The sequence below is a fragment of the Portunus trituberculatus genome, chromosome 43, assembly GCF_017591435.1.
Source record: "Portunus trituberculatus isolate SZX2019 chromosome 43, ASM1759143v1, whole genome shotgun sequence".
Taxonomy (NCBI): domain Eukaryota; kingdom Metazoa; phylum Arthropoda; class Malacostraca; order Decapoda; family Portunidae; genus Portunus; species Portunus trituberculatus.
In genome coordinates this window covers 15039556-15053176 of record NC_059297.1, presented here as the reverse complement: position 1 = coordinate 15053176, position 13621 = coordinate 15039556, and the positions used below count along the sequence as shown (strand labels likewise).

At 42.1% G+C, this 13621-nt stretch overlaps 1 protein-coding gene across 4 annotated transcripts in view; it reads left to right on the top strand.

Annotated features, from left to right (window-relative positions):
• LOC123518191 (proteoglycan 4-like) overlaps window positions 1–13621 on the top strand; it is a 316782-nt gene that overhangs the window by 214075 nt on the left and 89086 nt on the right. For all 4 annotated transcript variants that reach the window (XM_045278880.1, XM_045278883.1, XM_045278884.1 and 1 more), the window contains 3 exons: window positions 5817–5960; window positions 9601–9697; window positions 11745–11909. In XM_045278880.1, the coding sequence (XP_045134815.1) occupies window positions 5817–5960; window positions 9601–9697; window positions 11745–11909 (406 nt within the window). The remainder of the gene's footprint in view (window positions 1–5816; window positions 5961–9600; window positions 9698–11744; window positions 11910–13621) is intronic.

The window sequence follows — 13621 nt, the reverse complement described above, 5'->3', positions numbered from 1 at the left end:
CGAGTTACATCCCGTACCTATTTACTGCTAGGTGAACAGGGGCCACACATTAAGAGGCTTGCCCATTTGCCTCGCCTCCCCGGGACTAGAACCCGGCCCTCTCGAGTGTGAGTCGAGCGTGCTAACCACTACACTACGCGGTGTGTGTGTGTGTGTGTAATTCACCTCACCTCGGTCGCCTGCTGGTCACCCAGCCAGTCTTCCCCATTACGGAGCGAGCTCAGAGCTCATAGACCGATCTTCGGGTATGACTGAGACTATAACACACTCCACACACCGGGAAAGCGAGGCCACAACCCTTCGAGTTACATCCCGTACCTATTTACTGCTAGGTGAACAGGGGCCACACATTAAGAGGCTTGCCCATTTGCCTCGCCGCTTACGGGACTCGAACCCGGCCCTCTCGATTGTGAGTCGAGCGTGCTAACCACTACACTACGCGGTGTGTGTGTGTGTGTGTGTGTGTGTGTGTGTGTGTGTGTGTGTGTGTTTCATTGTTTGATCTGCTGCAGTCTCTGACGAGACAGCCAGACGTTACCTTACGGAACGAGCTCAGAGCTCATTATTTCCGATCTTCGGATAGACCTGAGACCAGGCACACACCACACACCGGGACAACAAGGTCACAACTCCTCGATTTACATCCCGTACCCACTCACTGCTAGGTGAACAGGGGCTACACGTGAAAGGAGACACACCCAAATATCTCCACCCGGCCGGGGAATCGAACCCCGGTCCTCTGGCTTGTGAAGCCAGCGCTCTAACCACTGAGCTACCGGGCGTGTGTGTGTAATTCACTGTTTGATCTGCTGCAGTCTCTGACTGCAGTCTGCTGTGTGTGTGTGTGTGTGTGTGTGTGTGTGTGTGTGTGTGTGTGTGTGTGTGTGTGTGTGTGTGTGTGTGTGTGTGTGTGTGTGTGTGAGTGAGGCGTAAACTAGGAAGTAATGAACAAGGAATTTCGCGCATAGTACGTACGTTATATATGAATCACACTAAATTTTTTTTTTTTTTTACATTTATTATTTGTTTTCCTCTTGTCAGTTGTTGGGTGATAAACAGAGACGGGAAGAAAAGGAAAAAAAAAAAACTAATATGTTACCCCATGTTATCCAGGAATGCATTTTAGAGGTACATTTACTTTACAGTGAAGCGCACCAGATCATTGTTTTAGAAGGGAAAAGGCAAATCATTTTACAAGAAGGTTACTTAAACTCAGGAATACATGCGGTTTGATAAAAAAAAAAAGTGGTGATTCAGAGAGAGAGACACAGAGACAGACAGACAGACAGACTGGCTTACATATCCTCAGAATCAGTCGTGACGCAGCCTACATGGAAAGAAAAAAAAGTTTAAAAAAGAATAGTCAACCTATCAGTACACATGATTTACATAGTTCAGGTTTTCCGTTCCCCTCCCTCGCCTATCATTAAGGACCATTACGAGTAGCAGGTACTTCCTCCCAATGCGTTCATCTCAGCTAAGGTTCCTTCCCCCTTCACAATTTGACATAAGTTTGGATGCATAATAGTACTTGCATTCAACTCAACATTACTATTTTTATCTTGTTTTTATTCTTTTCTCTTTCTTTAATGAATGTGGTAGATAGGAGAGAGAGAGAGAGAGAGAGAGAGAGAGAGAGAGAGAGAGAGAGAGAGAGAGAGAGTGAGGGGAGGAACTTGCGTTGGGTCATCTCAGAAGGAAGAAGGGATGGATGAGTCACATTGCCTGCCTTCCTGCTGCCTCTGACAACTTCCTGCTATTACTCAGATCCCCGTTTCTACATTCTCGCCGACTCGATTCACGGAAAACACACACACACACACACACACACACACACACACACACACACACACACACACACACACACACACACACACACACACACACACAACTTTCTTTTAGGTAGTGTGAAAGATGTGAGAACCGATTAATCTGTAGTGGAAGTAGTGGTGGTAATAGTAGTGCTAATGGTGGTGGTGGTGGCTGAAGCGGTGGTAGTGAAGTAGTAGTAGTACTGTAGTAAATGTTGTGGTGGTGGAGTTGGCGGTGGTTCTTGTTTTCTAGTATCTATTTCTTTTTGTTATTGTTGATTGCAGTTACTGCTGCTGCTGCTGCTGCTACTGTTGTTGTTGTTGTTGTTGTTATTACTGCTGCTACTGCTAACCTTCTTTCTTCTTCTTCTTCTTCTTCTTCTTCTTCTTCTTCTTCTTCTTCTTCTTCTGTTTTACTAATTCTTCTCTTTTTCTTTCCTTCTTTTCTAAAGCTCTCCCATCTCGTTGTGAAGTGTATTGCTACAAGGTATGCTCTGTCATGGCTCCGTTCGTTGGCCTCAGCCACACCCAGGGACTGGTCGCCATCACACCTTGAAACTATCGGCGCGAAATCCCAATCCACAATGTTCATCGTAGTGTGAAGTGTTGTAGTTCCTTCAGGCACAGCACTAAGGGACATAAAAACCTGACACGACATCCTTGCTACTCGTACTGTGCTATTTCTTGACTGCTGCTTTCTCATTAGTGATACTCGCTCTCTTAGAAGTCGTGGATCTTCAAACGCAACCCATCTCATCTCTTGAAGGCTGAGAGTGAAATTGCATTCATCTTCTTCATCTCATCTCATCTTGCCTCGACTGAAACTTGTGTTAAAGAATGTCCTTTTGCCTCTACCCTCAAAAGCTCTTGTCATTAACGACTACTAAGACACCACTGGAGTGTCCATATCAGGAATAGCAGCATACGAACTCCCTGGTCTTGTGGCATATTCGTAGCTGCACAAACAGACTCAGTAATCAGGCTGCCCATCCAGTTCTTGCAGTTGTGTCAGTGATTTTTTTTTTCTTTTTAGAGTGTAAATGTAAACCTTCAGTTCTTATTGGTAGTGTGGTTAGTTCATGAGATGTGACCACTTCCTGTACCATTTGCATTCTCTCTCTCTCTCTCTCTCTCTCTCTCTCTCTCTCTCTCTCTCTCTCTCTCTCTCTCTCTCTCTCTCTCTCTCTCTCTCTCTCTCTCTCTCTCTTCCGGTATGCGATTGCTAACATGGAAAACTCGACTTTAGGGTTTTTCCCGGATTGATCTTGAAGGTATTTGAAGCATTGATCAATAACACTGTTTTGCGGCGGCCCAGGTCTTCATTGTGTTGTGGACAGCGTAGTGACAGCTTGACATGACCGTGACCTGCTCACCTGCACGCTCATGGAAACTTCCCACCGTACTTCTGCACGTCGCCTTTCACCACACCCTTGATGGATTGATTTTTGTGTTACTCATGCGGTTGATTGTTAAGAACTCAACAACAACAACAACAACAACAACAACAACAACAACAACAACAACAAAACTACTACTACTACTACTACTACTACTACTACTACTACTACTACTACTACTACTACTACTGACAATAATGAAGATGATGAATATACTGTAATGGTGATAATGGTATTGGTGATTGGCTCTCTTGTCTCGATTGTCCCTCGCATAAATTATTAAACATCACATTGTTTTGTAATTATAGAAGCAATTTGCGTGTGTGGAGTTTTTTTTTTATCATGTTTTCCCATTATTTACCGTATATCTTTAATAATTCATGAAAACATATATCTATTCTCTAAATTTCATTGCTTAATTTTCATGTAGCGAATGATGTAGTGCATCAAGGATGTTTTGCGTCACACACACACACACACACACACACACACACACACACACACACACACACACACACACACACACACACACACACACACACACACACACACACACACTGTTGTTGTTGTTATTTTTATACTATGAAGATGGAATTAAATGTTCCGTCAAAGAAGGAAAGAATAAAAAGAAAGCTATCAGGTAATAACAGAACTTTCCCTCCGTGTAATGTTCCGTTGGGCGCGTGTTGGCAACGCCCACTGACCTGGCTGAGGTGCCGCAGGGGTGTGCCATTACCTGTGACGCCCCGCCTTACTTAATGGAGGAGGGGGAGAGGGAAGGCACGTGTTTCCCAGTGTTTTGTAGTCTTAACGTGATGACCCGCCAGTGCTTGTGTCTCGTTTTCTGTTGCAATGACTGTGGAGTTGGTGAGTGTGCAAAAGTGTTGATGTTGATGGTCTGTGTGATGCCCTCCGGAGACTGGCACTGACCCCTTGGTGCAGCTGTCACTCATGTAAAGAAAAATAAATAAATAAAAGCGTATATATTTATATTTATGTGAAAAAATGCCTGAACTGTGTGCCAAACTTGATGCATGAGTGAAGTAAAAGTCGCATTTGAGTACTTTACGTTTTGGACCAAGTATTCTGTGTTTTGTTCATGATTCTTCATGTAGTCATTATAGGTTTACATTAGTATTGATGTGATGTTTCACGCCTTCCATACTGTTCCTGCCATCACTCTCACTGTCCTATTCCAAATTCATATAGTGCTCGCTCATGTTGTGCTGCTGTGTTGTGGGGAGCAGCCTTCATTTTGTATTTCTTACTTAAGAATTTAATAGCGTAACTTATCACAGATGCTTCGTGAGAACAAACATTTTTCTTGTTGTTTCTTTCACCTTTCCATTCTTTTTTTTTTTCTTCTTTTTCTTCTTTTTTAAATTTATTATTTCATTCATTTATTTTTATCTTTTATAGTGTCAGTGCTTCTTTTAACAGCCCACCCATATTAGGCCCTTTAATTAAAATGTTCTCATTCATTCAAAATCTCGCAGCAAAATATTGAACGTTGAGGAAGATCATGCTGTAGTTCCACTATACTGTGCTTCACTTAACGGACAGTTACACTGCTGCACAATGTCACTCATCTTTTATGGCGACGCACCTCAATTCTTGCCTTCACATTACGCATGCCGTTGTTGATTGTAATATACGTAAAGGTTCCTCGATCACCCTGAATGGAGACTGACGTACTCACTATCTTGCGAGCAAAGGGTCGTGTGGCCTGTTTCTGCTTTTCTTCTTGCTACGCTTTGAAGAGAGAGAGAGAGAGAGAGAGAGAGAGAGAGAGAGGGATCGTTGTGGCACCTTTATAACTAAATTGACCAGCCTCATTGTAACTCTTAAATTAACTTTTTTGAGGTAATCAGTGGGAACAGAAAATACGAAAACCATGTCAAAAGAATTCTTTGAAAGGCACCATGTTGAACGATGCAGCCTCAATTACTGCATCACAAATCAGTATTATAGTGGCCTTTGTTAGTGAATGCCTTTGTTAGTGTCTATGTAAAAAAAAGCAAAATCATGCATCTGAGTCCACTTCTTTGGAAAACATTAAGTTCCCATCACAGGAGTCAGTGGTACAGACAGGCCCGTGGTGAGTCAGTGGCGTGTGCCGGGTGTTGGAGGCAGGGAAATGCCGCGGGGGGATCCTGAAGGACGGGGATCTGCGGCCACCGTAACCATGTCTTGGTGGCGCAAACGTGACTCAGTCCTCGTGACTCAAAATGTTGGGTTTTATGTATTTGTTATTCTTTATTTTTCTATTTATCTTATATTTTTTTTTGTTCCATCTATACATCCACCTACCTGTCTATTCATGTATGAGTATTCGTGGGGCCTGCATGTTTATGTGCTAATTTATTCACTTCGAACTACTCATCTATTCAAATTTCCATTATAAAACTGTGATAACTTACTTGTATTTGTGTACTTATTTATCTTCCCACTCTTGCATTAAACTAGATACTGCAATTTATCACAAAGTTTCGCCGAAGCCAACACGTCTGCTGCTGTTTATTCTTTATCTTTTTTTTCTCTGTGGGAAGCCTCAGCATTGGGCAGTGTGTTAGGTATGTCTCCTAACATCTTTCTTCCTACCTTACAGAAGCTGAAGGGCGGCACGACGGCTGTGGTGGCGCTAGTGCGGGAGAAGCGGTTAGTGGTGGCATGGCTTGGCGACTCCCAGGCCCTCCTCGTGCGCCGCCGTTCCCCCGTCAGGATGGTGGAGCCCCACAAGCCAGAGCTGCCTGTGAGTCCTCGTGTATGATAGATGTGAGAGGCCGCAGGTGTTCTCTTTGTGTGTGTGTGTGTGTGTGTGTGTGTGTGTGTGTGTGTGTGTGTGTGTGTGTGTGTGTGTGTGTGTTTATATTTTGTTTTGATGGAATACCCTATCGTCGGAGCAAATTGTTATTGCCTTAGCCTCCCCAACTCTCTCTCTCTCTCTCTCTCTCTCTCTCTCTCTCTCTCTCTCTCTCTCTCTCTCTCTCTCTCTCTCTCTCTCTCTCTCACACACACACACACACACACACACACACACACACACACACACACACACACACACACACACACACACACACACATTAGTATTTCTGTGTTTGCATCCTAGAGTCGTAAAGAATCATTACTCATTAGCCCTAACACCTTTTGTTTTACTCGATGAATTTAGTTTTTTTTTTTTTTTTTTCGTTGAATAAAATAGTTATATATTTTTTTTTATGTGTCAGCAAAATACCTCCCTGTACTGTCAGCGTTCAACAGTGAATGACATTTTAATGCGTCAGGAGCCAACAAGGCAATCTGCTTTGGCAAGTTCCAGAAGGAAGCAGCAGAATTATGAACTTTTAGTGAGTAGTAATGGCAGCAGTCCAGTGCGGCGACGATGACTCCTGGCAACACTGCTGACGGAGAGAAAGTATAGAAATAGCATATCATAAACTGTATCTGTTCACCAGACTGAGATTCTTCCTTTAAAAGTGGACCAGCCAAGGCAATACATCTCGGTTATGAATATTCATAGAAGGGTGTTCCCGGATCTCAAGTTTTGCGGTGCTCAAGGATTCGGTGGCTGCTCCAGCCTGGTCGCAGAGTGAGCCACCGGGTCGCTTCCCTTACCATGTGAAATAATAAATAATAGAGATTTCTCTAACCTTGCCGCTGGCTGTTGACCGAGAGGAACTTTCGGACGCTGCGTGGCGCCACACCCCACCACTCAGATTTGGCGTATGTACTGTATGTACAGTACAGCAGTAGGTAATTTACCAGTACGGCACCACCCCTCAGGTGCGCGGCCAAGGCTGGGCTGCTGCCTCAACGTTGTATGGCAAACGTATAGTGGAAAAAAATACAGTAAAGAAGTTACAAAATGATAACTACGAACAACAAACAAAATATTCCCAAGTTAAAATGAAAAAAAAAAAAAAATGGTAAGCATGAAAACATAACAGAATCCAAAGTTTTGACAGTAAAGAAATGAAATGAAATAAGAAGTTTAAGACGATTGCACTTGTAAGTCAAATATATTGTATATCTCATTCCAAAACGACTCGTACCTTCATGTTGAGTCCTTCCCTCGATCGCAGTGGAATGTCATACAGTACACGTAAGTAGATAATACTGTACTATTTTCAAACACATAGTTACCTGGTAGATGCGTAGTGTGGTTTAGTAATAATGTGGGCGAGGCCGTGGGTGGGATGGGCGGGGCAGGTGTGAGGGAAAAGGGAAGGGAAGGGCAGGCAGGCAGGTAGGTAGTACTGTGGCAGGCAGGTGTGCTCACTCGCCCTCACATCCGGCCCGCCTGGATGACGCTGCTGTGTGGACGCCTTCCCATTAGTCTTTGTACTTTCCCTGCCGATTGTTGTAGTGTTTCCTTGTGTTTTACTCTAGGCAGCTTGGAACGGCTTTCAGATTTGCCTCATTTTTCCCCATGACTGTTCTTAGAGAAAAGCACTGTCAATCTTCTACTTCCCTGGATCGCTGAGGTAGAGGAAATGTGTGTCTGGCGGGGCTGCTGGAGGTGTGTCTCGGGGGTTTGGTCATTGTACGTGTGGGGGCGCCAGCACTAGCGTGAGGGAGGCGGGGTGAGGTTCAGACGCGGCAGGGCATTACAGGCAGGAAAGGAAGGAAGGGAGGTAGGGTGTCATCAAGGCCGTGGTTCATTACTTTATTAAATACTCCTCGCCACTGACAACTTATCATGAGGAACAATAGGTATGCGTAGATTAACCTGCCAAGACATATTCCTCATTTACTGCTCGGTGTTACTTGTCAGGTGCATCATGAGGGAGGAAGGCTGGCCACTTAACTTAATGAGGCCTAAACACAGGCTGCCTCCTTCACTCACAGGAAGGTATACACGAGCTGAGTGACGTCATTTTTTTATTGTTATCCGGGAAGTGCGGCTGACTTGCTGTTTCCGCCCTCCTAAGAAAATTGTAATAAGGAATCCTTGCTTGATTTTATTTTGTCTTTTATTTAGTTATTTTATTGTTTTTTTCAGTTATTAATATATATATATATATATATATATATATATATATATATATATATATATATATATATATATATATATATATATATATTATATATTATATGTGTGTGTGTGTGTGTGTGTGTGTGTGTGTGTGTGTGTGTGTGTGTGTGTGTGTGTGTGTGTGTAATTTGCGTTTTTATGTCTGCTTACCACAAGGCCTAACATGATAGGAGAGAATGCAAGACGGCGAAAATATTGTGTTATTTTCTATAATTTAAAAATTGGAGTCATTTAATGTTTTTAACTCATGGCCACATCGTCACTGCTGATCCTTATCAAGGATCAGTGTGTGTGTGTACCACACACACACACACACACACACACACACACACACACACACACACACACACACACACACACACACACACACACACACACACACACACACACACTTATTATACTTACAATGCATTTTTTCCATCACTTGGCAGTTTGAAACCAATAAGTGAGTAATGAGTTATTGTGAGCTGTATGAATGACTTTTTCTCATAAAAGCTAAATGAAAATTAAGCTTTGTTATTTCTCAAATTCTAATTATTGTTTTTATAAAGAAATGTTTTGAAAAGATTGCAACCAGTTTAGTTTGTTTATAGTCTAAGAATTTGTTTTACGTTAAAATTGTTAATGAGAAATGTTTGGCATTACAGAGGAAATTACAGAAAAGGCTCTTTTGTTTTTATTTGTAATTTAATATATTAATGGTTAATTAGATTACTTATGGTGAAACCCTGCAATCTGGTGAAATTTGCCTGTGGGGGGGCGTAACAGGAAGCACAGACCCCTGAGAGGAACACTTTACCTCTCATGAAACTCGTTGTTATTCAAGTTCCTAATGGATATACTGGTGAAGTGCGCTCCTGGCAGTATCCTGCAGGTGCACCCTTCACCAGTAGCAGGATAGACCCTCACACTGGCCAGCCTTGTCTTGGCCGTGGTGGAGTGTGTGGCTGCCCTGCGTGTTACACTGAACATAGGAACTAGTACAAACTGATTTCCAGATAAGGTGTAAAGTGACTATAATAAACTCATTAATTAGGTTGTTGAGTCAATAATTCTCTCTCTCTCTCTCTCTCTCTCTCTCTCTCTCTCTCTCTCTCTCTCTCTCTCTCTCTCTCTCTCTCTCTCTCTCTCTCTCTCTCTCTCTCTCTCTCTCTCTCTCTCTCTCTCTCTCTCTCTCTCTCTCTCATTATTTGATAGATTTACAGACGTGGATGAGTAGTGGACTTCGGTATGCATGATCTATATGAAGACTGCCATTTATATACTGCCTTTATTTTGCCTTCTATTGTGTTATTTTCGTGCCTGACGTTATTTGTAGTAAGCATGGCCACCCTCACTAAGCAGCCTCTTCTTACAGGTGGAGCGGGAGCGAGTGGAGGAGATGGGTGGATGTGTCCTCAATATCCAGGGCACGTGGCGCGTCCTTGGTCAGCTGGCAGTGTCTCGAGCCATCGGTCAGTACTCCTAGCCAAGTACTGTTATCCTTTCGTTATGCAGGATTTAGCACCATATGTAGAAACTCTTCCCTCTCTCACCGCGACCATTTTCAAAGACTACAGAGACGCTTTGCCGAATTCTTAAGAGTGTTTGTCCTTTTAGTAATGCAGAAAACTTGTTAGCATGTCACTTGAATTACAGAAACATCCTTAAAAACTCGAGTCACTTCAACTAGAGCCCTTTGAAACTAGTGGAGGTGCGGCCCGGAAGTGTTTCATAATATGCGTCTTAGTAGCACCATCCTCCTTAGAAAATACTCTGCTTCTTCCTATCCTTCCCGTTCCATCCCTTTCATCTCTTGTACAGTTTGCCTTCTTTTTCTACATCCTTTCCTTCGCTCCTCCTTTACTCCTCCTCCTCACCATCCCCCCCACAGTCGGCCAAAAAACACCAGTCAGTCATTTAGTTAATCATTCGGTTAAACCCCAACACATACCCTGCTTATTGACATATCCCTCTCCCCCAGCATCTTTGTCTCCTTCCCTCAGTTCTCCAACTCTCGTTTTTTAATATTCCCTACGATTCGTCTCACCTACTTCTTCCCCTTCCCTCCTTGAACACCTCCCCCAGTGCTCCTTTTCCCGCCTCTCTCGTCCACTGTCACACCTGCTCTTCCCTCCCTGTCTCCCTCATTCGCCCTGGTTTATATTCTCCCACACCGGCCTGACTGCTCCTCTCCCACACTGCGACTGATCATATCCCCCCCACTCTCCCAACGCCACTCTCTCAAATCCCAATACCTGTCCTCCTCTTTGTCCTGTTCCTCTTGTCCTGTTCTTCACCACGTCCTGCATTGATTCTTGATATTATGTACATTTCCTTTTACCTTTTTTTTTTTTTTAACTTCATTTTTGTGTATGATGTTATTTTGTTCCTTGATTGCTTTATAATCTTTGAAAATACGATTGTGTGTGTACAAGAGAGAGAGAGAGAGAGAGAGAGAGAGAGATGAATGTAGTGCACTGAGCAAAGAGAGGGAGGATAGGGGCAGAGGCAGCCACACCCACGCGGCACCGTTCCTCCTCTCTGCCTTCAATCATGCGTGACGCTCAGCCGTAGAAAGTTTTGGTTGCTATTGTTGGCGTGTGGCGTGAAGAGGCGGCTACACTTGCCCAAAGCATTGTTCTGACTATTGTGGTGACACACTTTATCATTTTTATTGTGCATATATCATTAATGTTATTGTTTCATAAAACTTCATAATTTACTTAAGATAATGATAACAATGATGAGTATAAAGTCAAGAAATTATATACGTAGAAGTCTGCCAGGACGAGGCGAATGTATACATAATTGTTTAGAGTATTATGTAGTCAGTTAGTGGTAATGCACTAAAAAAAAAAGAAAAAAAAAAGAAAAACATTGTTAATGAAAAGAAATACAGCGAGACATGATGTTCCCAAATGTAGCAGTATCCCCTAAGCCTGAGAAGAGTTCCATTTTCTGTGACTACTTGCACCACTGACTTTGCTAAGACTTAACTTCTGTGGGTGGCTACTCTTTTTAGGAAACATTTTTATCTTGCGCTATAAGAGTGTTTTCTCATTCAAATGATAGTGATGGATCCTTCAGTAAACTTCCAGGCAAAGCTTAGTTTTCTACTATAACAGACCTCTAGGTTTAATGAGATAGGACTTGCTAATTAATTTGATGCTGCATTAATGAAGTCATGTAATACTGCAAAGGTATAAAAAATAGATAGATAGATAGAGTGATGCGTATATATCGATTTATCAGTTTGGTAATGCAATCATTACAGAGCTTCAGGAGAGGATCAGGCATATACATACAGAAAAGGGGTGTAAGAATGCCACACAAATCTACTATATACCTTCACACAGTTTAATGTTCCTGTGTTCTGGAGGAGTTATCATCTTACATCATTATTTGGTGGTAATTTTTAAAAGTACTTCTGCATTACTCTTCAGTGTATTTGTGTCCAGCAATCTTAATAAATAGTGGCCAGTCAAATTACCATTTCACTAATGAGAACTTATTTCACAGGTGACCGCGAGTACAAACCTTTTGTGTCATCTGAGTGTGACATCAAGTCTTTGGAGATTGAGGGAGATGAGGACTTCCTGATTCTGGCGTGTGATGGCCTCTGGGACACTCTGTCACCTGATGCAGCAGTCAACCTGGTGTACGCCTACCTCACCCGCAACGATGGTAAGTGCCTCTTCTGCTTCCTTTACATGCCTTTCATTTCTTCATGGTGCATGACTCCTTTACCTGGCTATAAGGCCATAAAACTGGCTTCAGGCTGTTTTGAGACAGTCAGAGAACAGCTTTAGGTTTTATGATAAATGAGTATAGCTGTATCTTGGGACACAGAAAAAACTGAGAATGTAAAGTATGAAAACCCAAGTATGACAGTGGCCCTGTCATCCAAGGCATGAAATGTCATCCACTACAGGCTCCTGAGCCTGTGAGATAGATGAGCATTGAGACCATAGGCAGCTATACAACATGCCCTTGCCTGTACATTTATCTTCAATTCTCTCACTTCCAACTTTCTTTTTTATAACAATTTGTTGTTTGTCACCTGTGCAGTATTACTGTCTCTAGCCTTCAAATTTTTTCACTGGTACATAATTTACCTTGTATATTGTAGGAAAGTTGCCATTGTTTTGTGGCTTCAGTTAACATCACAATGAACACTCAGAAAGAATAGGTACCAGATCTGTTGATTTATAGTATGAATATGCACAAATTCAATACATTGTTTCACTTGCCCATGTGGAATACTACAGATAACTGTGACCTGACCTGTGTGTGGTGTGCAGTGTATTGAAACATTCAGAACTTTGGTGATAGGGGCATTACAGTAGTTCCACATCCTTTGCTCCTGTGTGACATACATCACTGTCATAGACACATTGACTATATTATTGCTCTTCATAATCCTTACCATATTTACATAATGTGCACTGTCTCCTCTAATACCTGATCTAACTATATAAACAGTGTCCATCATCTGTAATGGTTTTAGAAAGGATGTATAGAACATTGGCATGGGCAAGCCACACAGAGCTAGCACTGTATCTTTCCCTGAGTGATCAAGCTTTGCAACAGTCTCCCTCATATTGAGTCAGTCCATTAAAAATGTATCACCATTGATTATGCAATAGCTTAATGATGCTGAAAAAGCCATTCAGTGATTTCTGATGATTTACATAAATACTTTTCAACAGCATTGCTGCTGCATTGAGGAGAATGAAAGGTTCTATTAAGTATCTATTAAGTAATATCCTCCTACATATGAACTGTTGACAGTTTTCAAACGTTTGAATTTTACTTTTAGTGCTAGTAATACTTGTATTTTTCCATCTATCAGTAAACGAGATCAACTCAACATTTCTTTAAATAAGATCATCTGAGACTAGGTATCCATGTATACACATATTCACTCCCAAAAGTGTCCCCAGATATTTTAATCTCTAAGTCTCAAGGGGGAAAAGGACCAGTCATCATTCACATTGCATGAAGGTTTGTTAAGCAAAATATTCAAATCTCTCCTCATTAGGGCCAAACATTGGAGCTGATTACCCACTCTTGCACAAAGTAGACTCCATTCCCTTTCAAACCCAAACCAGATGTAAGTAGTCTTCCCACCATCTCTCAAGGCTACACCATCATTTCTACAATCACAACTGTTGTCTACTCATCAGTATCTGAATAATTCTCACTCCTCCTCATACCTTCCTTGTTGCATTTTTACTAAACTGTACCTCATCTTCTTTTCCTCCATCCATTGCAGCATTTAACACAAGATACTGTACTTACACCAAGAAAATCAGTATTCAGAATGTTATAAATCTCTCTACCATTAATCAACCTCAAGTACTTTGTTACTTTACTCTTACTTTATTCACTCATGA